The sequence below is a fragment of the Hermetia illucens genome, chromosome 2 (assembly GCF_905115235.1).
Source record: "Hermetia illucens chromosome 2, iHerIll2.2.curated.20191125, whole genome shotgun sequence".
In the NCBI taxonomy this organism is placed as follows: Eukaryota; Metazoa; Arthropoda; class Insecta; order Diptera; family Stratiomyidae; genus Hermetia; species Hermetia illucens.
Genome location: NC_051850.1, coordinates 95,056,945 through 95,084,089, shown reverse-complemented (window position 1 = coordinate 95,084,089; position 27,145 = coordinate 95,056,945). Strand labels below are relative to the sequence as shown.

Below are 27,145 nucleotides of genomic sequence, written 5' to 3'. Positions count from 1 at the left end.
GGCATTTGGAGTATTTTGTCACGTTGGCTATTTAGCAAAGCAAATGCGTTACATTACAGAGAGGAAAGTTCTAGGGATAAGATATACCCGCTGATTTTAAAGACCGAGCTCTAGTTACAGGATCTATTTGTGTCAAATAGCATGTAACAATCCTCTTGTGCAGCATGTTGAAATGCTTGGGAGCAAGCAGAGCATATTTTGTTCCATTGGGCGAAATTTTTGGGAGCTAGACGAGCGCTAGGCGCTCATTCATTAACAACAAACTGATGCCGAGAAAGGCGCCTTCTGGCAACCTCTCGATGCGATGACGTATAACCTGCAGATGACTATACATGTCATCATTGCAGGCGACCTTAATGGTCATGTAGATCAAAAGGCAGACGGGGACATGTGCCATCTGGGAAGGAGATTTGTAACGGGCAATAAGCATGGCGAGCGTATAGTGGATTTTTCGGATACTTATAATGTTGCCATTGTCATTGTGAATACATGGTTCATTAAACAATTGTCTCATCTTTCTACATTTTATGGTGGGAAAAATAAAACGCAAACCGATTATCATATATTCTCATAAAAAGCCAATATTTTTCTCCGTCACTGACTCCAAAGTCGTTACCTATAAGACCGTGACATCTCCACATCAGCCATTGATTACTGCTGTGCGAATCAAGCCGATAAACTAGCGTGGGGAACGCACTGGCTAGCCGCGCATTAAATGGAAGCAATTTCTTGAGAAGAAGAAAGAAATGATCTCACTTATTCGATTGCCAGCTATAACGAATGTGGAAGAATCCTGGAATCAAGTTAAAGAAACGATCCACAACACGGCCTATGTAATCCTCGGGGTTAACAAGTCAGGTAAACTGTTCATCAGCCGAGATACTTGACTTTAGGATGACGATGTTCAAATTAAGGTCCGTGAAAAGAAACGCCTCTATCACAAGTTTCTCGGCGATAAAATGATGTCCAATTGGCAAATTTACAAAGGTGCCAATCAGGAAGCAAAGTAAGCAATCGCTGTTATCCGAGTGACAAAGATTTCTACTTACTACTACTATGGTACTTTGCTTATCGATCGACGAGCCGCGACGAATAGATGGCGAGAATATTGTGAGCAAATTCCAACGGAATTCGTTCAGCCTCCGCTTTCACAAGCCTCGCCGACTTTTGGAGTAGTTCCGCCTGTAAGGCGACTAAAATCGAGGAAGAAACAAGACCTGAGGACATTGCATCTGAGCTCGGCAAAGTGAAGCGTTTGGAGAGGAAGGTGAAACACTATCTGATTGGCAAGATAGCACCACCCTGCCAATATGGAAAACGAAAGGTAGTCTAGCAGAATGTGCAAATTTGAACGCCTTCTTGACAAACATATTTTCGAAATTCTTCAAATGACCGTGAATCAAGCCGGGTTTGTCAAGAACTGGGGAAATACTGACGCAATATATACTGCACTGTTACTCATGGAGAAACACCGTGCACCGCATTGCCCTCTTTACATTGCATTTCTGGATCTGGAGAAAGCGTTTGACCGTGTGTCCGCGATCTGAATATCTCGAGTCAATGCTATCAGCCAATGGAGAACTGCGTTATAATAATACTTCAAGACTTAGCGCAACCTGGATGAAGTGGCGTTTCACAACTGGTGTTCCTTGTGATCGGCGTATCAATGATCGTCCCGAATCTAAAATTTACGGCAGTATTGCCCAATCGGCATCTATGTTTCTGAGCGTTGGCCGACTATAAAAGACAATGAGCGGCTCTCGTGGTAATAGAGACGAAGAAGTCTTGCCTTGCCTTGAACACATCCGAAATGAGAATATCCGCAATCGAAATGGAATTGCATCGATCGTGTAAAAATTGCGAGGAAGGTATTGTATGGTGATGTAATTCGCGCTAATGAGAAATCACTCGCCAAGGTTGGTATAAACATCGGTGGTTTGACACGCTGAGTGGTGATTTTAAAGTTCCGCGACCTTTGATAGAACAACATGGCACAACTGATCACGACGAGCCGATCCCGCTTGTGAACGAGAGAAAGGCTAAAGAAAAAGGAGAAACACATTGGGATACCTTAATTTGTATTTAAGGACTTTCCCCTTTCACTCTTTTAGGGTTTTTGTTGAAAACAAAACCGTATTAAAATCGGTTTAGTGTCTGCCTGTTACACGCACTTTTTCAGAAACGGTTACATTTATTGACATAAAATTTGGTAAAACGGTTGCCACTGTGGTGAGTTACATCGCTGTACGTTGAACATAAAATACACTCAAAAGAGGAGTGCATTTTTTTTTCTTCGAATATATCCATGTGAATTATCAAATAAAAGGGTTGGATTAGTTCCTTCGCAAGCAGGCATTAGTTTTGACATTGGTTGTGTTGCAATTTACTACGAACTCCACTTAAATTCATACTAAATTTGGGAAATTTTGTGGTAGTATAGGATTTGATATGAAGCAGTGCACTGGTGAAATGGTTCTATTATTAACGAAGTTATATTAGGTAGAAATTGCGACTTTTGCTTCAAATTACTACTCCCCAAGAGATGAAATGTCAGTAACACATCGTATTGAATATTCGGTGTATTCTATGTATATACACTACGAGGTACGTATAAATGAAACCATCGTCTACTCAAATATTCTTACATAGGTTAAAAAATTAACAAAACCTTTCGAACCTAAAGCACCAAACTTCCGGTTCCTGAATTGTTTTACCTACGAACAATACTCTCACCCGTTAAAGGGAATTACAAATTGTGTAAATCGTGGCATGCCCAGGTAGACACCACAGACAGCCTGTTACTTTTCAGGCTCATGAATAAATGGGATCCAAAAGACATCGTCTGAAGCATATTTTACATCCGAATTTCTTTAAAATGCCTCTTCAATCTCGTGAAAATCATTTAAACTGGGTACTTTTCTGAGCTCGGCTTAATTCTGACTTGGGCATTCTCGCATTCAGCATTAGCCTATGACATCATCATTATTTATTGGGTTTATGATTAAAATGAACATACACTCCTCTTAGTTTGAACTCCCAGGAACATTTGAATTCCAGTAAAGGCATTTTTTTACTATAGCGTAGAGGTTCTCTCATCCCTGGCACCAGATCACGCTGATATGGATAATGTTCACTGTTATTTATAATTACTTTCGCTTATATGTATGGTAAATTGGAACACGAACAAATTTGCGATCTATAGACCATGCCAAGAATTAATAAATGACTTAAAGAAAAACAAATATTAGTTTCCACTTGAACGTCATATTCATGAAACCCGCCTTGAACACTTAGTCAGCCCAGCAAATTCTTGATTTTGGATTCAATAAATATTTCACCAGGATTTGCTTGGATTTTAGCCTTGTCCAACAAACAGGGAGTACCTATCTTTATTATTTAAGTGTGTGTTCTATTTTTTCTGAGGGTATGAAGCTCTATTTATCCAATATACGAGCTGTCATTTATTATAATGTCAAGGAAACCCCTTGTGGAAGTAGAAATGTGGGAAAGTTATTCGCATAGCAGTAAGTGACTGCAACTTACATATATACGTGGCACGAGTAGGTCTTTTGCAATTAAAGAAGGTATGTAAGAGTGGTATCAAGTGGGACCCTCTGTTGGTTGACAAAGACTTGTGGATGGGAAAATAGCTCCCTTTAAACTGTTGTTGGACCTTAGTCTATTATTATAGACTTTTCATGCTAATTTCGCTGGGAACAAGCATATGGTATGCGTGAAGTGGTAACTAACAGCATACTGAAAGATACAGAAAATAGATTTCCCTGAGCGCTTATTAAAATGAAAGTATTCAATATGGTAAATGTCCGACGGAAGTAGTCTTCACTGGTTTGAATAAGTCATGGGAACGTGACGAAGATTGTTTCTTAATAGCTCGCTTCAGAATTGAAACAAGGATTACAGAGCGGATTAAGTGAACACCGATTTTAAATATACTATCGTCTCAAAAGTTATTCAACTACTGCAAAGTATGTTTCGCAAGCTATAAAGTAGCCACAAAATAAGAGAAATGATCTATACCCATGCTTTAAATCAGTGTGGCGTTATGTCACACCAAACAAATATATATTAAGTTCAATGCAAACACACAAAGAAGACTCGAAAAACAATTAAAATATAGCATGGTAATGTGCATATGTTAACGTTCCATACACATTAGTTGATATAGTATTTCATGGTGCTATCATTCATTCTGGAATCCTTCCATCCTTTCAGAACTTGCGGTCATTAAATATATTTACGAGTAAGTATTGTAGACAGTTAATTATTTGTAAAACACATATTTGCATGCGCTAAAATTTTCTTTAAATCAAATTGGCATTCTGATTGAAATTTCTTCTGAGACAACGGAAATAATTCAAATCCAAACTCAGTATAAAAATGATAAAATCAGATGATATGTATATTATATAGAGCCTAGCAAAATGCATTCAAAGAAAAGTATCATAAAGTATGGTTTTCATTTTCTTATTCGAACTACATTTCCTCATTCGGATACAAAATATCGTAATTCATAATTTTGAAAATGCGTTCCCTTTCGGCAATGAATACATATATAGAGTAACTAGTTGATGGTAGTGTTAGGATAAATTTAATTTTAAAAACGTTTAAATATAAAATTTTACTTAAGATTTTACCATTCGTTTTATCAGCTAACTCCGTAGGCGTCCGGTGTAGTATTAAATGGTGAGTGCGGAAAAAAAAACAAAATGGATTCCACCTTACAGAACTAAATGAAATCATAAGTAAACTAATTGATTTGTTGCTGATTTACACGACAATTATTTATTTGTATGTCTGTATAATTATCACACATAACTTCTTATCAGTATTCGGGTAAATGTGAATTGCAATGATTTTTCGTTATTGTTTGCAGTAGAAGTAATCGTTTTCATTTAGTTAGTTCATTGATAGGTTTTTGGCTTATTCTAGTATATATTTTAGAGTTCTATTTACAGCTTCAGTATTTAATAATTTTATTTTAGCTAAAAATCATACTTTATACACTCAGCCTAAGTAGTATCTATGAAATCAGAGACGATTTGAAAGCAATAAAATCAAGAAACGTTCCCATCTGACATGAGTTATGGATCTTACATACAAAGATTGGATATTTTTAGTTTTTGATTTATTCAATGCGACGCACTGTCCTGTCGGGGAGGTTGTCCTAAATCAAGCGATTATGTTATTGCTTATATATTTCAATGAATACTTAACGTCCGCTTAGTAGACTAATAGATATTGTAAGAAGCATCGAATAGCATTTTCCAAATTCGTTGGCCCCTTAAAGTGAACTTGTGTTCGTAATATGATTTGAATTATTCATAACAGGTCCTTAGACATGAGGTTTAAAAGTGGTTATTTGCAAACCCGCATTGTACATGAAACTTTATAGAAAAGCAGATGCAATAAGTTAGTTTCTGGCGAACTTATCTGAAAGCTTGTTCTGAATTAATCACGTTCTATGCTACCGTACATAACATTGATCTATTTTTCTGCTTGACTTAGCAACAATTTTGATATGGTTCCAACAGTTGCTTGATATGAACGGGCTCAAAAGGTTAGTGACGATAGATACAATTACGTTGAAGTAAAAAAGCTTTTCCTACTCTATTTAAAAGCCACAAATATAGTAACAATAACAGAACAGTCTAGCTCTAGTCTAGTTTTATGTATTATTACTTTTCCAGTAAGCAACAACTAAGCATTTATATTCGTAGGACAGTAAAGGTAACAATTATATATTTCTATCTCATTTCCTATCAACAAGAATATGTTAAGTGTATATTATTATCACTATCATTAAAATTTAAAATATGCTTTGTAAGTGTGTGATATTTAAAGTGGTATGCATGATTCAATTTTGAACCGAAAATATATGTGAGATCATTATTGTCCTTGATTGTAGTGGCAGAAAATGGGAGTACGCATTAAGATAAAATAGGGATTCTGTAGCTTCTGAAATAATAATTGGATTTTTCGGGCTGATTATAAACTGGACTGCCAAATGAACGTTATTGAAGATGCTGAAAAAAATAAGTAAGTTATCTTCTTGGTGACGAGGTAAATAGTAAAAGAAGTCCATACTACGTCGCAGGAAATGCAAACTCTGGACCACAATCGCGAAAGTATGTTGCTTTCCAATTGGTCCTGTCCGCCACTAAGTGGATGGCGGACTTAGGAATCCCTCAATTCCTAAACAAAATTTGATTCCTAAGTTTATTTCAAATACAACTTTTAAGTTACACAATGAACTCCAAAGTGAAGATGAAAAATCAAAAGGGCACTGGAAGATAAATAGGATAAAATAAAGGACAACAGGAATTGAAAATATTGTAGCTGCCACCAATGCTGAAACTGAAACAGGCGAACAAAAAAGGAAAATTGGGTAAATTAAAAATTGAAGCTGAAGATCAATGCAAACCTCCGGCTGTATATACATATATGATTGTCATTTACTCGTTGATGGAGTCTAGCGCGTCAACCACCCTTGAAGTGACACATTTGTTGGCCACCTTCGGAGAATGGCTCCTACTGCAAGAATGAATCAAATTGTTCCTCCTCCTTAATGTTTGGCCTACTCAATGCCACTTCCGCCTTCCGATCACCTTGCGCACGGGGTCAGGCTCGCCAGCTGACCAAGTTCTTCGTTCGCGCTAGTACCACGCCAACGCACTCCGATGATTCGACGCAAGCAGGTGTCGACGAAGGCTTAGAACCTTCGAGTGATAGGGGGGGCGACTTTCCATGAGCTACTCCTAATATTAATATTCATATCCGCCATTGTATCGAATACTGCCAATAGTTATTAGTTTCACTGGAATGCCCCTCCCTTATATGAGGTTTTCTTTGCAACGGAGTCCGCAAATATTATACATCTCTAATTGTTACACTCAAAACGGTTGGATTTCTTTGGAATCTTAACAGCCATTTCTTCTTCCCGCTCTCTAGGAAAAATCTGGGATTCTTTAGATTCCCATAAGAGCCGAATCAGCAGTCCTGCAGTAACTGCAGATGCAGCGATAAATAACTCTGCGGAGAGGCATCAAACCCAGCGGCTTTACTTCGTCTGAATAGGTTTATGATAAGAAATGAGATGACAAGCGGAGAAACGTCGCCGAATGTGATATGGTTAAGAACCATGGTGTTTGGGTGGTGTTCTTTGCACTTCGTAAGCTAAGCTAAGTGGTGAATTTGATTGCTCGTGGGATGTCAGTTAGTTGAAATCCAACTAACCTTATAGCAAGCGCTGTACTCGAATAATGTGACATCAATGACGAGGCGGTGGAAGTTGCACCAAACCTCCAATGATTATTGTTTGTTTTACATAAAACCTTAAAAACGGTTCCTGTTGAAATCTCTCACTATGTAATTAAAGTTTCTACTGTGCAAGACAATGCTGTTATCAACCCGCATGTGGACGATGTTGATGATTAATCGTTAATTGAAAAAAAATTTGGGTTACATTTTTGATATGACATTTTGGCGGCTGTTCCTAGATATAATACATACAGTTTGCCGCGGTGCATATTGTACTTTGGTTTGCGACGAAATCGCAGTTCTATTGCATTACGCTAATATCACGGTTTCATCGATATGCCTATATTTGCTTATTAAGGCAAGGGTAGACCGGGCACTGATACTGCTGACAAATAGGAAACATCAAAGAGATCAAAAAATGGCAAAAATTGAGAGGATTCGAACTGGGAATAATGATCCAATTGCGTACTTTAGGACCATTTTAGCCGCTAATGTTTTTCAAAAATGCAATATGGACTTTCCGGATTCAACCCTGAAATCTTCTGAGTGCACTTCAATCTTAATTAAGTAATTAAGTAACTTTTGGGAATTAAATAAGTGCAGTAGGAAAAAAAGCGATTAAATTAGTTTAGGTGGCTGCCGACGTCTCGCTTACTCCGAGTAAGTATTTAACAGTAATTAGCAACCCCACAATTTAATCTTCTTAATAGTTGGTAAGACGTCTCGATTGTTAGTGAATATTAATGAGGCTCTACCTGAAACAGCGGAATTAATTGCAGTCAGAAGTAGACAATTTTATATGTGGAAGTCATGAAAAACAGAAAATGTTGATGAGATTAGGAGGACGAGTTATTGAGGAGACCATGAGAAGCAGGCAGCTCAAATTTCTCCCACTGAATAAGATCCAACCTTATCTAGTGGTAAAATGTAAATAAAGTGGTTGATATAAAACCTTATAGAAGAACATTGAAAATTTTCTGAATTTGAAATGGAAAATTTTGAAATTGACTTGAAGGACTGTGGATAAATCTCAAATTGTAGTCTCTACATGTCCCGAAGTTGGAGAAATCTTGTTACGACCTTCATCAAAATAATGCCGCATAACCTTTTTATTTTTGACATAATTTTTTCAAAAAAGTTCTCAAAAGCTCTTCGGAAATTTGCAAATTTGATTGAATTCCAATTAATTTTTTTTGCAAGAAAAAATCTCAAAAAAGTACGTGAAAAAAGGCCTTGCCCCTTTAACAGCACTAGGTCCACCTTCGCTGCTTTGTTGAAAACCTTAAAATGCGCTTATCTCAACACAAGATCAAATTGAGACTATTCTGTGCTAATAGCCTTTCTGTTTTGCTATATGGGAGTAGCGCATTGAAGGTGTTTTCCACTGCCTTCGTGGACAGTTGTCTGCGATGTGCCATCAACCATGTATAATTATTTGAATACTGTAGGATAATTATATTGTGCTTTGGCAGTTTGGGAACTTGGATGCTTATATACAACAACAGCAAGCTTTTGATTTTCTTTAAGAAATATCGACGAAAATTTCGAACAAACCGAGAACTTTCTCTCATTTAATATGGTAACATGTGTAGCATCTCAGAATTGCAAGAAAAGTTTCGCCACTGCCGCATAACTATCAATTTTTCACTGGATCAAACAGAGGTTAAGCTGAAAATGGGGAAAATGATGATATTCAGAAGTAACTTGGGACACTTTTTATTGTTAAGAACATGTTGAATTAAAACAAGTAAGTTTAGAAAACGTCCTAATTTGATTGAAAAAAAATAATTTTCGGGATGATGAAACTCCCAATTTCCTTTAAGGGGCTACGCAAATTTGGGAAAAATTTTATGGAACTCGTTTCAGAAGTTGACAGCTAATTTTCCATAAAAATTGTTTAATATTGCCGCTAGACCTCAGATTTTGATACCTATTTACGAAAACACACTAAATAAAAATTATTAAAAAATGTTTTCAGTATGTAAACTGAATTTTTGTACCAGTCAGTTTTGACGGAGTATGTATTTCAACCGAGAATATCCTGCCCAAAAACAGCCCTTAACAGCCCTTGTTATTGGTTGATATTTATTTACTCTTTGATTTGGCAATTTTGCTTGAATAATTCAGTTGTTTTGTATCACGAGCAATGTCATTAAACAAGTATCAGGTGTAGCGAATTTAGTAATTTGTTTTCTAGTTTACTCTAGTGGAATGAAAATGAACTTTTTGGATAGTTTAAATCAAAAAAAAAAGTTCGGCGAAGAAGTAACCGAGCGCTCTGTTCATTAACATGTGTAGGAATAAGATTATGCTTCCAGTTTTTTCACCGCTACCACTTTAAATATTTTTCAGGTACTGTACTCACACATTTACCATGTTTCTTAATTAATTTAGTATTCAACGCTTTTTAGGACTTCATTTACTGTAATTGTGATAATTGTTGCTAACACTACTTAGTTCACTCTACTTCTGATTCACATTTGTCAAATATTTCAACTACTTCAACACTTACACAATACTTGCTTTAACAATAAGGACACCGAAATATTGTTTGGATATTTTTACTATTTCCATATGTATAAAGATAGATTCCTAGCTTTGTTAGTCTGAAAATGATATTGGTCACAACAAGTGGGTTTTCTATACATGAATATAAAGTTTAGAATGTTGGAGTTTGCTGAGAGGTTTCTCTCCTGCCTTTTGAATCCATGTTTGCTACGTGATTCCTGCGAGCTGTTTGTGGTAGACTAAGATCCTTTTGCAAAACTTTTCCTTGCAACGTTTACGTTTATATTTGCTTATACATATTTTTCTGAAGTTTTCAACAACATGTTCAAGATATCACAGAGAGTATTTACGAGAAGTATAAAAAAGTAAAAAGTACCATAGAAAAGTGTGTGGATTTGTGAAGATGATAGATTGTATTATTTCCCGCCGCTTTCACAAAAAACATGTACACATTATTAAATATATCTGTAAAGAGATCTTCAATTTTGAAGGAATACTGACACTTGGCTTCTCAATGCCCCGCAAGTGAGAGTTTCTGCATTGTTAGGAATATTTCGGGGAAACTTTCCTCCGGTTCTGTATCCTGTGTTATCGGGATTTTATGGAAGTAATAAGGATTTATTTCATGACGAGCATGCAGCTTTGGCACTTGGAATGCAGGAGGATGTAATTATAGAGCATGGTTGTAGGATTGGCATATACAGTAGGATTATCGTTTGAGGATGGAAAATATAGGATAAATATTATATTATATTACGGCGGCTTCACTAGAAATGTTTTTGGTATTGGTAATTTTGTTTCACGTTCCAATTAAGCGGCTTTGGTGGAACTTATAAACCCTTCACCGTGAAAAATTTGTCAAAAATGCTTGTAGGTGCTTCATTCTACAGAAAGCATTAGGTGCGACGGTGCAATAGTTGTGCATAAAAGTGGTGTTCTATTGTATTCCAGTCTACTCAAAGAAAAAGATAGAGAATGAAGCTAGGAAAATTGGAAGCGTGAATTGGGCATAGCTCCATATCAAAGACTAAAATAAATTCCTTTGGTGGTGGTTTAAGGATTCCTATGCAACGAAATTGATTCATTTTTTTTGCAAAAAGTTATGCACACTGAAGCAAATATTATTTGCACTCAAGGATTAATAATTATTTCATGCTGAAATAGTCTGAATAAATTCTGATGTATATAATATTACATAACGCGGAATTTAGTATCACAAGGTGCGTATTTTTAACGATATGGCGGTTATGGGTGTGGACCGAAATAAAATCACTGTCGCTTTGTGCGATCACTGTTAAGAACTGACGCTCGTTCAACACGTCGAAAAGTACAACATCTTGAAGATTCATGAAACAAAGTTGTTAGGAAGCGGAGTATTTGGTTCTCGAACTTTCAATTTTCAAAATCGGAAAAAAGTTTGGAACACGAAAATGTGCCATAGTTTTTGTTGTCTACAAGAAATTCTCCCACAGATATGCAACCAATCAATGAAAAAGTGGCTGCGTTTGGCTAATTACGGAAGACAAGGACTCAGTAACATATGAGTTCTACAGTAGCCTTGTGTCAATATTTTATTTACTGCCCTAGAACAACGTGAACATGGTAGTCGGCAAAGAGGTGGTCCAGCGTGAAGTTGTTGGAGGATATTGTCTCCACAATATAACTAACGAGAGTGAAGTGCAACTAAATTGATCATGTCCTCATTGAGAAACGAGTTCCATCTAGCATCCGAAATTGCGGCAGCGACTGCTATCCCGCCAGAGGTAGATATCAATGGATAGCAAAACTGAAAGAACCAGGCTCACTGCAGCAGAGGTTCGATATTGGAAAGCATATGGCAATATATCGGAGTCTTAGAAGCCGCTAGCATTGATGTGAAGTGAAATCAGCTGAAAGACGCAATCAAGACGCAGCAGAGACAACCATCTATCACAAACTTCGGTGCAAAAGGAATGAATGGTTTGATGAAATATGCCAGCAGGCAACCTATCAGAAAAACACTGCAATACAAAGAGCGTCTTACCAGAGCCAACAAGGCAAATATTTAGCATAAAGATGTACCACTGATAAAATCTACAAAACGAAGAAAAAAAAGTATATAAAGGATCTGCAGAGTGCAAGGTAACTTTAAGAGGCTTAACGAAATATCTGCCTACAACTTAACGAAAAGAATGACGGAAATTGGAGAACTTGGTCGACTGAGAAGGATGGAGAGGAAGACTTCGGGAGGCCAACGACGGATATCCGACTGTAGTGAAAAGGAGAATCTGTATTTTTTTGCGTAACGCCAACAAAAAAGATAACCACGGGTTTAAGTAATCTTGTGAAATTTGCTAGGCCAAATCATAGCCATTGCCGCTCTATAAGCTTTGATGTAATTATGTATTAGCTTAATGCGGTAATGTAAGTTTATACGGAATTATCTGTAAAGAAATATGAAATTTGAAAAGATACCTTCTTAGAGTTAAAATACAGACATAAAGGAGCCAACGACTCCACCCAATGGGAAGTAAAGCTTTGTTATAACAAATATAACCTAACGGTAAAAACAGCAACCGAAATAGTGGTACTTTTTCAATCCGGCCCCTAGAGAATGACAGATGAAGATCCAACATTTCATTCGAATACGAATAAAATCGAAAATCCAATTTCAAAACGCTAAATAACTCAAACAAACAAGGAATTTTGAATGAGTTCTAATTTACTATTTATCTGATTGTCAATTGATTTCAAAAGATAAGTTTCTTATTCCAGACTATTTCAGCTCCATCTTCATTACAGTGTACATAATCATTTGCAACATTAAATCAGCACTGACCCTAGATTTATTTAAGGATATTCGCCTACTGCCTGTATGAAATTATAAAAGATGTATCAGCAATACGAGCATCTTCTGGCTCTTAGTGATAGAAAGTGTATATTGTACACATCCAATAATAGTTTAGTCATATACAAATAAGCTTTGATATTAAATAAACATAACTTTGCGAAATTGAAAGTAAAATAAAATATGCCTCATTTATGAATGCAATTAAAATGGTTTTATCTTATACCGGCGTTTTTGGAAGTTTCCGTCTCGTTGGCGATTGTGGTGATTTGTCAGTAATATCAGGATCTGCAAAGAGGAAATAAATAGTAAATATACGGGAAGTATGAATACTGTCTAAATAATGTCAATACATACTCGAATTTACAAAACAATATACCAATTTTTAAATGCGCCTAAAATTAACAGAAATCGTTGTGTAAGTTGCATCATTTACTTCTAGTCAGTATAGGGGAGATATTCAGAACAAAATTCTATCTTTACACACACTTGTCTTCCTTGAATGTCCACGGCTAGTTTAATACACTAAACTCTCCGGTTTTGACTAATTTGCCCAAAAAAATTTCTTACTAATGATTCATTGCACCTATCAGCATAAGTTTGTAGAGTTTATAAGCAATCAAGTCGATATTATGCATTTCTCTTAAAACCACCGTTTTCATTATCAATTCAATCTGTCAATACTGATCACTTTATCTTTTGATGATTGATTAATATGGCTTCTCATCAAAAATTCTCCTTGGTTTTTTTTGGCCGCTACTGTAAGCCTTAATCTTCATTCGATCGGAAATAAGATTTATTTCTCTTTTTCTGTGGTATCCGATTCCTACCCAGACCATTACAGAGCTTCGTCAGTTTCTCCGATGGATTTATTCTTTCGCAAATGAATTTCAGGGTCGCTGTAAATGCCAGTTCCTTTCCTTAACTGGTTTCCGAAATACGTACCTACATATTAATAACGTATCCTGTTTTAGGAATAAATCAACTATTCTCATTTGTTTTCATTCTAGTAAAAAGTGTGGATAAAATCGACATGATTGAAATTGATGCTATTTACTAACCTACATCGAGCGTAGATTCCACAGCCAAACAGTATTATTTCTACAGACTCCCAAACATCAACTTGATGCTGCTACAAGCGGTTCTACCTTCTCTACTCCAAGCAGTAAATACGGCGAAGAAGATCCAAAAGTCTATACACAACTACCCTGGAGCAGCGAGGTAACGCGGTATAAATATTAATAACGTTGAACATAATGATCCGATCGTTATGAAATTTGGTGATAACAGAACTACAAATTGCTCTTCAATTTTTCCAGCCATCACAACTGAATATAGTTCCTTGAACAACGCGATCTTTCTGAAACCCATCTTTTGCTATATTTATCGGGATCTGCCTGTATATTCTATAAGAGTTTCCTGCTCTCTTTTTAATTTTTTAATTAGTTCATCCATTCTTGGGGATATTTTCTATAATTTAACCGAGAAACCTACACTTCTCGTGGGCCATTTTGGGATAATTTTTTTTTTTGGGAGTAGGGAAGGTTAATGCGTTTACGCACAGAGTGTTGGACTTATGCAACAGTATGCTGCCAGACTACCAACTGAACATCGCCCTGTCCTCAGAGAACTATCCTGGTACCGTTTGACACATTCGGGCTAACTCTCCCGGCGGAGCCTTCAAGTCAGGAAATCCCTTTCACCAACGGGAGGGGAGGGGGGGGGGGAGTTGTTAGTTTAGAGAAGCCCTTGTCATCTGGTCCCTCCGCCGGCCGAGTTCAATCTTCTTCGCGATAAGAAGAGCGAAAACATAATGCACAACATGACTCCAGCTGCCACCGCTCTTCAGCATCTCTCTGACAATGTTGTCTTGGGGAAAGTCACCGATATCATTTTTAATTTCAACTTGAAATTGTTCTGAAATTTCACTTCAATGCTTTACGTTATATATGGCGTCATCGTATGTCACTCTGATAATAGCTATTGGTTTTTCTCAAATATTCCTGCCGGGGAGAGCACGTAAATATTCCTCCAATTGTCGCGCTCAAAACGCACCTTCCTTCAAAATCCAGAACATGTTCTTGTTCCGCTTCATGGCAAAAATACCAGCTCAGCAGAGGCAACAGGAGCTATAAGAATAGCTCAGCGGAGAGCGCCCAACGGCCTTGCATAAGCGCATTGATGGCGGAGATGATTCCTCCACGTTAACGTATTTTTTTTGCTATAAAACCTGGTCACTAATTACCTTTACAGGGGTTTAGTTAATTTAGTTAAATGGGGGGAGCCGCAGCTCCGAGCACTCAGGCGATTATTAGGCCCATTGTACTATCCCCGTATGTTGCCTATTCAATGGCTTCCCGCCTACGGTGTTCGCAGGCTTTAGCGAATCTGAGAACATTCTCAAGAGGCAGAGAGTGTGCAGATTCTTCATTGAAAAAAACCTTGCCAAGGTGTCTTCGTCTGAGATCTAAGGATGCGGGGCAGCTGCATAAAAAGTGCAGGGCAGTTTCCTCCTCCTCCTCACATTGGCTGCACACAGCCGAAACCACTACCAATCTTTTCCATATGGTAGTTTAAGGGGCAGTGTCCCGTCAAAAGCCCTACTAGGGTTTTCATGTCCCACTTCTTAAGGGACAACAAAAATGCCGCTCTAGTGGCCCTAGGCTCCTTCACAAGGATTTTCGCTTGCCGGCAAAAGTCCAAATTTCTCCACTCGGTTGCGTGAATCCTTGCAATTTCACCTTTCAGAGTAGACTTGACAGTAGATGGTCGGATTCCAAGAGCTGGTTCTGGGCCCACCATTGTGGATCCAGACCCTCGGCGAGCCAGTCTATCAGCCCCCTCATTACCGGCGATGTTAGAGTGCCCCGGCACCCACATTGGGAATGTTTCGTTCAGTCGGCCAAGTTTCAGCAGCATCTGATGACAACTCCACAACAACTGGTTTGATATGTTGTTGCCATCTAGTGCTGATAATGCCGCCCGACTGTCGGAACAGATTCGAATGGTGCGACCCCTCCATTTTTGTCGCAGACATGCTTCTGTTGCCAATGAAACCTTTACAGGGGTAATATTCATACTGAAATGGTCCAGTGGAATATACTTTTGCATGCATGAAATTTGAATTTTTCCTTCAATACTTGAAAGTGCTTCTCTTTAACATCAACAAGTCCGGAAACCGGAATCTGGATGCTTCAGGTACGAAAGGTTTTGTGTATTTCTTAGTACGTAGCACGTAATATATCCATATATTATGTGAGAGTATCCACTTTCGGGTGATATTGACATTCATAGTCTTCAATTTTCAAAGAAGCAACAAATTTGAGGTATTATAACTTTGTTAGTAATAGTGCGATTTCCACCAAACTTGGTATGATCATGCTCTATATTATAGCCTATATCACTGCAAAATTTCATGGTACTAGGGTAAATTTAAGGGGGGTTTCCAACCAATTTAAAAAAACTGTAGTAATATACTATTATTAACTTTATTTAAACAGATATCGGCATGGAAGGTATTTCGAAGCCTAGGCACCGTATAGTGGTAGCCTCCTGATTTTTTTCAGATTTTTCGGTTGGGCAGTTTCTGAGAATGGCCCCCTTAAAGAAGTGATCACTTTCCACCCCCCGCGCTCCCCACCCTTCCAACGAATGTCAAAACTAAGGTCGGCTTTGAAAAGTACTAGTCGATACCTTTAATTTGATACCCCACATGACTATATTTGATGAAATAAATTTTACACCCCCCTTTTGCATATATGAGGACCCCCCTTAAATTCGACGTAAAAGGATGTAATTCACTGTATGCGTGAGCGTTTACAGTTCCCACCTTTTTACCAAATTTGGTGTCAATCGCTATAACTGTCTCCGAGAAAAATGCGTGTGACGGACAGACAGACAGACGGACAGACAGACAGTAAACCGATTTTAATAATGTTTTGTGTTTACACAAAACCTTAAAAATGTAAATACCCTATCTCAGTATTTTACACAGTTTGATTGCTATAAGTGCTAGCTGAAAACGGACAATGTGTCATTGCGGGTGATCTCAGTAGTCATGTCGGCAGAAGGATAAACGGTAATTGTATCAAAAAATCGTCTCATCTTCTTGTATTTTATAGTGGGAAAGTAAGATATAAATCATTCGCATCTCTTCAGCTGTCATTGGTTGCTGTTTTGCAAATCAAACCACCGGTGAAACAACGTGAGGGGCGTGTTGTCATGCCGGAAATCAAATCATGGCAGTAGAAACATGATTTAACTCGAGCCACTGGCGACCATAACGATCGTCGAAACAACGAGACATCAAATCGAAATATAATCCACAAGCTGACCTACGCAATCTATGAGGTAATCAACGTCGGTGAGTGATTTATCAACCAAGATATTTGGATTTGGAATGATGATGTCCAAATAAAGGTCCTTTTGCAGAAACACTTCAATTATAAGTTTGCCGTTGGTAAAACAGTACATCAGATTACCAACCAGGGAGCAAATAGAGCAATTGCTATCACCGAGCAGTCCATTGCATTGTTAAGATCTTTATAATAAATTGGACACTCGCGGCAGCATAAGATGTCTATATCGAACGGTTAAAATCCAACAACGGTCTACATACAATATATGTGCTATGTATATCTAGTTATAAATAATCACTTTATCCTTCGAGCTGAGCGAGAAGCTTTTTATGAGATGTTACTTGGACTCGGCTTGATGTTTGCAATCAACCGCAGAAGTTAAAAGAGTAGCTTAAACTCGTCTAAGGCACTCCATAATGAGAAAGAACTTAGTAACTGACCTAATTTATAATGCGAAGTTGATCACATTGCATGTCCCATTTATAGAGTGCGCTGACATTCTCGGACAGACAAAGATTCAGGATCAACGTGTACTTGCGGTATTTCTAGCAAAAAAAAGTTTAGAAATTTAAAACTCACCAACGTCTCCGTCGCTAGAAGTAATTTTTATTTTGCATATATCGATATTTCGGGAACAATTGTGTATATATATACCCGACACTGAAGAAGGGAACAAATTATTCCCGAAATATCGATATATACGAATAAAAATTACTTCAAGCGACAGAGATAGTGTTGAGTTTTAATGACTAAAAGATTCAGGATCTGACTACGAAAGTTTAGATTGGAAATCAACAACATCATTGATAAAATAGCAGGAGTATGAGTAGGAGGACGCTACCATTCTGGGAGTTTCCTTTCATTAAAATGGTCAAGAAGTTGAGACAGAAGATTGGCCGCTTTGTGCGTTGACAATTTCAAAATTTATCACCATGGCTGCTTAGAAAACCTTTATGCTCTACTTTGGTTGGTACTGTCATTGCGTACTTTAATATTTCTCTCTCTATATTTGCAGCTTCTGGGTTTACTGTTGGTATAAAGGTGCTCGCATCTTGCGGAACATAAACTTTGTTATATTCGACAGATAAACATTTTGATCTCATATCCAGTACTTCAGATCACGAGGGGTATGTGGTAAGAGTGATTTTAACTAACACGTCTACTGGTATCGCAAAATAATTACCCTTTGAGAAATAGGGCTAAGAAGATTGGAAGGAAAAGAACAAAAGAAGAAAGGGCTCCCTTTTGGAGGAAAATATGACTATTTCTTTAAATACAACGTTGAATTTGAGAACAAAGACTAAGGAATTACGGAGAAAAGCGGCATATATCTATGCATACATCAAAAAGACTCAGAACACATGTAGACTGGAGAGAAATAGAGAGAGAGAGTAGAGAGTACTAAATTCAGCGGTAGTAAGACATATCTTGGAGTAAGGTCATATCGGCATCAAAGATGAGGTAGCGATGCTCAAACGGGTGAGAGATCCCAAAAGACTTGACCAACAGAACTTGGAAATTTTCCAATTTAGCCAGATGGATGCATAGCGATTTTGACTTTAGTGTTTTAGATTTCGGCTAGATAGACTGGGTCTTTGAATAAGGTGTGACGAAAGTGTGAGCGGGAAGGTATCAAATTCCTTTAATCAGGCGTTTTATTTTTTCAATATTCTGAATCAAAAGAGTCAACATTATTTTGTCAAAGTAGCTTTCATTGTATTATGTGACGAATGTCCCATGTCAGGATGTAGATTTATTCACTGTTTTCAATTAACCTAGATTAAGTTTCTATTCTTACGACAAGTCTACTTTCCTTAGGTATAAATTTTTATTTTGAATAAGTAGACGAAACAATGACATTTGTACTTACCTGCTACCAAGCCTAATCCAATCGGTCCGTCTCCGGATTTTCTTGGGCCACTTTGACTTCCTCCACCGGTTCCTCCAGGTGGTATTCCGTCTTCTAAGAGATCACACATTCGGAAATCTGTTGCATGTTCAACATGAAGTTCAACCACATCTCCAGTTCGATCCATTATTGAACAAACTTCTTCAAAACTCCGATCAATTAGAGAAACTCCATTCCACTCTAAGATCTGCATGAAATGAAATAAAAGAAGGAAAACCGAGAAAAGTGTTTAGGCGTGAATTACAATAAATACTTCTATATAAGAGTTCTTTTCGAATGGTAGATTTCATATGTATTTATGTATATTAAAATGAAAAAAGAATCATAAGCCACCTTTCTAACTATGTTGGGATGGTCGTGAGTGGCACTTCAGAACAAATGATTAACGCCCAGTAATAATGTGTCCCTTGATTGTCTCCTAAGCGAATATTTATCGTCGAAAAGACGGTAAATGTGGTTTAATACACCACACGGTTATACTCACAGAGAAAAATTACATGTCCTTATATATTCAACGTCATAGCAAACAGACGTGTAGACAGAAAGACATTGTTTTAACAGGTGCCGCCCAGTGGAGCTCACATTAAATTACTGAAAATTCAGTCCGCGTGTTGTGAAAGAGTTGTTTGACAGAACTACCTCCTATCGTAGAATCTCTGGGATAATTTGTGAAGTTTTCTTGTAACAATAGTAGCGAGAGTACAGAACATCAAAGAAGAGACAGCTGGTGTAGATTTTAAGCAGATATTAAAAATAAATTAAAAACCTTATGCTTATGCTCTGTTGGTTAGAAGGTTAGCCTTCTCTCGAGCAAGAATCGTGAGGAGATCAGTTGCACTTAAGCGAAGTGACATGCTGGCTGGAACCCCGGAAAGTATTTTTCTCCTTTTTGCCAAACTAATGGCAATGCTCCTTTGTACTCTGGGAAGCCGATGCAAATCCGGTGTCGAGTTGTTTCTGACGATTACCGCAAGGCACAATCTCTTAGCTTGCGCACCGATTTCTAACAGGATTCTGACTGCAAAATTCTGGTCCAGGATAATGCGCATCGCAATTGTGCAATGCAATGCACTAACGGGAGTTTCTGATATACTGGAGAAGGATGCTTTCAACGAACAATTTCACGCAGGGGGAGGCTTCCCAAAGGTGACATTGTGATCTAAACGCGAAGAGAAGAATAGCACGGTCTTGGCGGCCGTAATAATAATGGTGGGTAACGAGAGAAGTAATGATATCGGCCTCGAAAGAGACGCTTGTGGATCGCTCTCACAAAATGAAGAGAAACTAGCCGAGAGGCCATCAATGTGTTCAAATGCAGTAAAACTGCCTGACTAAACGACCTCCCCGTAGAGTTATTCATCGCTGCAATGTCAGGTCTGCATATCTGTTCGACTCTTAACGAAGTTTTGGGAATCCAAGATCTTTCTCACAGGAGGGGGCGGGATGATCGTTAAGATTCCGAAGAAGGGCACCCATTTTGAGTGTGACAATTGGAAAGGTGCACCTTGCCGTCGTAAAAATAATAGCTAAAATAATCTCTGAATTAATTGAGGAACATTGCGAAAGCTTTGTTGACAGACCATTTTTGAATATTGTTTTGAGAAGGCTTTGAATAGCGTCAACAAAATATGTATCTTGCGTGCTCTAGCCAGGACATTCCGGAGAAATAAATAGCTATTAACAGAACAACATAGAAGACGCTGAAATATGTCGTGTGACGTATCGTAGTAAAATCTCGGAGGAATTTATCCGCCAGGGTTGAATTTTGTCATCGACATTATTTTTCCTACGACGTTTCTGCGCTATTGTTCGTTCTGTATTGCATATATGTATATGGAATAGTGCTCCAAAGCTCCAAGTCCAGGAATACGCAAGCCTAATACAATTCCAAATTAAGAACTTGGTCAGCGCACAGGCCTCACACTCGTACGCACTGTGATTTAGGAAGGGTGACAATAACATTACTGGGTACACCATGCCGTGGAATCCATTCTCCCAAGATGGTCAATGAGTGGATCACTCCAAGAACACTTCACGCATAACAGTGGAGAAGAAGTGCAGGCATCTCGGGAAGTCCAGTGGTGATTTATAGCGCCTTTCAAGTATCTATGAGCGATGGCACCTAGATGCGGTTGACGCGTTATATCTTCGCCCTCCCCCCAAAGCCACACATATGTGCGCTCCTCAGAAGTGATTATACTAAATTGCTCATTTCTCGTTAATGCCAGTAAAAACAGTAGATGATTCGTTACAGTGTAAAATGTTCTTCTGCTGAAGTTGAAACGCAAATAACATTTTCCACTTCAAAGGCATTAATATAATGAATGATTCAGAAGGTGGTTACCTTTTCATGGGGGTGATAGAGATTATCGTTAGAAAGGCAAAATAGTTTTTTTCGATGATGTCTAATTAGTTCTGGATTGGTGATATTTGGAACCTTCATATGCCACTTATGCGTAGGTCCTTCTGTAATCACTCTTTGATAATCCATGCAAGGGCTGGAAGATGGCTAGCAGTTTAGAGATTATGATCCTGGGTCTCTTGTTCTGTTCTTCGTCTGACTTGGACGAAAGCGTATTGGGCCCAACATAAACTGACCATTTCGCTCTTTACATATTCATCCAATGATAAAATTTTGGATTTCTGCCCCCCCGGGTGAATATTTTTCCCCTTAATGATCTTGGAAGAACGCTCGATCTAATACCCTTTTTCTGTGATAGAATGGCTGAGGTGGGGTCTTTTCATTCGTACTTTTGCACCTAAGTTACTCAGGATTTACTCTTTCCTGAGTTTCCTGGCAATATTTCCGTCTTGAAGCAGATAGATATAAGCGAAGTTTTCTTTGAAACAGTCGCATAATACGCTGAGTTGGGGAGGTATTTTCCAACTTGGCAGTGTAGATCTGTACCGTTTTGTTAGTAGTAGCGGCACCACTCCCAAACGATGATAGGCGGATATATTGACTTTCGGAGTGCTAAATTAAGCACAAGTCTACACTGCCGTGCACTTTAATAGAGACATTTTAAAAAAGTGCTTTTTATCGGAATAAAATACTGAACACCTAGCAGACATGGCAAAAAGGGCTCTGCCAACGTATTGTTTGGGCATATGCTTTAAAATTTCTATGTTTCAGCAGCTGTCACCGCCCGGACGTTTATCTCTGGTCGGAGTCAAGTTTTGTTCTAGGGTACGAAAAGGTTACATAATGTTTAGCTGAGCAGGAAAACATTACGAAAAATAACTCCAAAGATTGTGACATAATAATAATAATCGTTGGCGCAACAATCCGTATTGGATCAGGGCTTTGAAGCGTGTTAGAGCAGTTCATTCAAGACCGTAACGGTACACTACTAGACTGTAGGAGGCAATGTGGTCAGCATTGTGCTCGCCCGTGATTATTACCCTGATTTGACGCAGGTACTCATTCACAGCTGAGTCGACTGGTATCCGACATCAAATCACGATACAAATCCCACTGCCACCAGCGAGATTTGAACTGCGACCTTCTGTACGACAGCATTGTGCTCTAACCACTCAGTTATCCGGACACACAAAGATTGCGACATGCAGGCGAAAAATACATTTTAATAGCGTGATCGAGAACGGGCAGGCTCGCTTCGGCTCTTTTAATGAAGACATCTTCCAAAACGACTAAAAGATCAGCCAAAACAAAGATAGTCTAGTACGCTAGATAGTATTTTGAGAGCCTCTCAACTGCATTCAGATCAGGCGTATGACTGAGCATAATGGCACTACCGATCAAGAGGAGCCGAGTTCACTTTTAAACAGGAGAAAGGGTGTAAAAGAAACATATGTTCCACAATTAAAGTATGCTGGTTGATTCTGACTTTTAAAAAGTTTACTATTCTGGGGCTCCTTTACGCATTACCTGAATTTTAACAATAAAAAAATGCCGTGGATGAATTCCACCCCTAAGTCTTAGTTGCATCATGGACTAGGGACTAAAAAAGGAGTAACAATTTGGATTCAATGTACAGCTTTATGATTTTCATGGCGGATCTTAACATATGCACTATACGCACCGGAAAGGTGATTGCGTCATTGACATTTATGAAGCCAGCTCTCAGGTTAAGACAATCATCTCATCAATTTCCTTAGTGGAATAGGATTCAAGATGAGGGCAAATCAAAATGGGAACTGGTCAATTATTACGTACAGCACGCTGATCGAAGGAGGGTGGTGACTTCAATAAATGGGGTGAAGTTGAATAAATCACAAAAACATCTATATTATACGGTGTATGTATGGTATATCCCACAGTGGATGCCAGTAATATTCTGACTGACATCTCTACAATAGATAGAGGGTAAAGAAAAACCGGAGCTTAAGAGGTATGCTCAGTATCTGAAGCTGAAAACACATGAAACGGATGGACCCTTCCATCTTTTCATACTGCAGGGGGTCTAGAAATTATTCCTTAGGAAGTAACGTTGGGATACATGCCAAGGGCATAGAGGTAAACAAAACTGTGTTTTTTTTTTTAAATTTCAGACTGATTCGTTTGACATCCTTCGTACTGAAAACGAAACAGTCGAGAAGGTCGTGGACAGCTACTTTAGAACTAGCGTTCTAATACGCAATCCTTTACACGCATGTCCACATACTCAGCAAGCAGGACGAAAGGGAATCTTGGCCTTCTGTATTGCCACAACCACTATGTAGGGCGACACTTAGAAGGACTAACTAATACTGAAATAAAGGTCGATAGTAACGCTGGCGGTATGGCATTAGCCTATAGGGTCACTCTATATCATCTCGCGGCTGAAAATTTCTAGTAACTGGTGCAGAAGGTCGAAACTGGAAATCAAACAGGGAAGGCCGTTATAGTGTCATTCACTAGAAAACTTCACCTTTGTAACTTAAGAGTCATTCGACTACCTGGACCTTAAAACGTTGCAGCTCGAAATACGAGTGATTAATTGAAATTGCTAACTTTAATCACTATATGAACATCTTCTTATTTTCTTCTTTTAGATGAAAAGTTTTTGAATTTGGTTTCAAATTGCCTTTCCGAATTGTAGTCATCTTTAGATTTACTCCATTGATCTACCAATATTTCAGGCGAAATCTCCGTATCAAGTCTGCTGCTAATATGGTATTTCACTGCAATCTAATATGTTCAGTACTTATTCTGAATCCATATTCCTTTCTTGCTTGGAATCCTTCGGAAGTAGAGAATCATGCATGCTTTGAATCTAAACACATTACACACCACACGTTTGAGCTCAGGTATCACCGAGCACTCTTAAGGTTTGAGGATATGGGAAAAGTTCTCATGCACCATTTGTTGACCTCAGGGCCTCTTTATAGATTAGCTTTGCTATGATGATTACTTTTACGTGGCCGACGTTTGCCTTCGTAGAGGAATGCTCAGTGACCCGAAAAGCAGCCACATATAAGATACATAGATATATGTATATGGATACGTACACTAAACCCACACATGATGTGTGATATCGGTTACGTGGGAACCAACAGTGTATCATCTGTTGTTACAATTTGCGATTAAATGGAAGTTTTCAAATATATTGGAATTAGCTGTGATTACGTTAAAAAACTCGTAGCTAGTGGCAACCTTTCTTGCTGGAGAATTTTCGTTTAATCGGCAATCTCAGCAATCTTTCGGCAAAATTATAGGATTTATTTCAAAGGAAGAATTAGACCAAATTTAAAAGGTCTCCAGAAAATATCGTACACACAAATTTATATGTATACATGATTTTGTCCGTGATTGTAAAAATTGGTTCTTCGTCAAAAAGATTCTTTGTTGTGGCTATCAAAGATTCTGTTTGGTGTCTGCTGTCCTGAATGCTACAAGCTACGAATAGAATATATTTTTGTAATCAGATTTGCAAGGCAGAGGAGATTAGAGCATACAATTTCTTATTTATCAAGGTTAGATGGGACGCAGTAAACTTTCTTTGGAGTCGGAAATAGGAGAAGAAAACCGAACAGACTTTTGTAACAAGTCCTCTAGCCGTAAGAGTTATACTTTAAACCGCACTCGGCAAAGAGGATTTCAGCAGTTGTGAAGATTCCCACGATGATGTTGCGAAATTTATATTGGAGACATATGCAGGTCGCGAAGGGTCCTATGTTTAAATTTAAAAGATTAGAGTTTGGTATTTGGTCAAGGATCCGGCATAAGAATACGAGAATATATGTATAACGTAACAATATTCGAATATATCTTTGGGGGAGATGTTACACAGTGGGAAGTCTTAGATACCCATTTGGTGTTAAAACTATATATGTATGTATTTTGAGAATTGGGTTAAATCAGACAAAAAAACAAACAAGTCGGAATACCGGAAGCTCGTGCTTCGGGTATAAAGGTTTTGTGTTCATCTTATCTAAGAAATTTCAACGCACATTTTTCTACTCCTATACAGCTACAAAACTACGAGACATACGTACATATTACAGCCGTAGATGTTACGCTCACCCTAAACAAACAAACTGCCTATTTTCGAATACTGTACACATATATGCACGTATATAAATTGATCGTACCCATATTTCCGATTTACTTTTTATATCTATCTGAATTAGGCTCTACCCGCAAAGTTCTTTAGCACGCATATACTATATACCTACATACACACATGTCTCGTTGGAATAATTGACATTTATATACAAATGTTTAAAGAACTAAAACAAAATAATTCTTTTCCACCCAATTTATACGAATTTACTTCGCTGTGGTATTGACGAATTGATATGTGATGATGACGTCGTGCAGGTTGTAGAGTGCACGAAATTCACAAAAAATTGTAAAGTTTTACCCTCTATAACATTGTTAATAATAGTAGGATTTTATTCAAACTTGACCAGATTATGCATTATGCTCTTCATTATATGCATGCCAAATTTTGTACTTCTGGGATGAACATAAGGGGGGTGCCGGGTAAATTTCTAAAATGTAAAAATATACTATTATTAACTTTATTTGTGCAGATATCGGAACCGGATATATTTTGAGGCCTAGATTTCGTAGAGATGCACTACTGAGATTTTTTTCAGATTTTTCGTTTGGATAGGTTCTGAGAACGAGAACTGTTACACATTTTGGGGGTCATATTTTGAGCCCTCACTCCCCTATGTTTCACCCAATATCAAATATTGAACCAGCTTCGAAAGTACTAATTAAGACCTTTCATTTGATACCCCACATGGCCACATTTTATGAAAAAAAATTTTGCCCCCTCCTTTTACATGTATGGGGAGCCCCCCTTAAACTTAATGCAAAATGGCGTCAGTTGCTGCATGTAAAGGGAACGGCAGATCACATACTCCTACTAATTTTCGTGATAATCGGTTCATCCGTTTCCGAATAAATCGGCTGTGACAGACAGACAGACAGACAGACAGACAGACAGACAGACAGACAGACAGAGCGCGTACGTTGATAATAACGAACGTGAATTGAAAGCGCTGTGAGAATTAAATAGCATAGGAAGTGAAAAAAACAAAGATTGTTTTAGTTGATTTGGCGGAAAAATTGCCGGATGGTGTATTGTGCGCGAGTGCTTGGAGATGAAGTGAAATCTAGAGCCACTTCTTATTTAAACCACGAACAAAAATAGCAAGTGTTTCTTCTTTTTCTTTGTTGTTTCCTCGCTGAACCGGTCACTTGGTTGCCGTTTTTTTTCCAATACATTAACGACTGTTAGTTGAAAACATTGAACGAGTTGCACAGGAACAGATTTCACAACATTGAGAACAGCTGGGTGGCAGCGCGGTTGCTCGTGGGCAGGCAGCCCCTGGTTCGATTACGCTCGTAAGCCTTTTTTTTTTCTATTTATCTCTATTTAAACAAAGAAAAAAATTACAGACAAAAAATCGTAAACTGGACTCCTGAATCGGTCTTTGGTTCGTTGGTGGTTGGAAAAAGCGAAATAGCAACGGGAGCAACTCTTTCCCTTTATTCGGCTCTCTCGCTGAGTGCTGAATTGAATTTTTTTTTTCTAGTCGACTTCATTGAGTTTAATTAAAAAGTGAAATAATTACGTGGTCTACACTACGCAGAGCTCGTGTTTTCAGATAGTGCGCAGCCTAGAGGGAGCACGTTTGGCCCCTGCTTCTCAGGATCGAGATTCAATCCCGGGCTGCAGCGCGGGACGATCCCTTTTTTCTTGAAACATTAAGCATTAATAAACAAACCCCAGTTTAGAACCATTTGCGGGTGGATAGCCCTCAGTTCGATCTGCAACCAAAGCAAGAGCGTGTAGGAATCAACAGACA

General features: G+C 38.2%; 1 protein-coding gene across 5 annotated transcripts in view; it reads right to left on the bottom strand.

Annotated features, from left to right (window-relative positions):
• The window catches only part of LOC119649762 (regulating synaptic membrane exocytosis protein 1), a 692,290-nt gene that overhangs the window by 96,046 nt on the left and 569,099 nt on the right, over positions 1–27,145 (bottom strand). For all 5 annotated transcript variants that reach the window (XM_038052056.1, XM_038052057.1, XM_038052059.1 and 2 more), the window contains 2 exons: positions 18,842–19,067; positions 12,840–12,901 (listed from right to left, as the gene is read on the bottom strand). In XM_038052056.1, the coding sequence (XP_037907984.1) occupies positions 12,840–12,901; positions 18,842–19,067 (288 nt within the window). The remainder of the gene's footprint in view (positions 1–12,839; positions 12,902–18,841; positions 19,068–27,145) is intronic.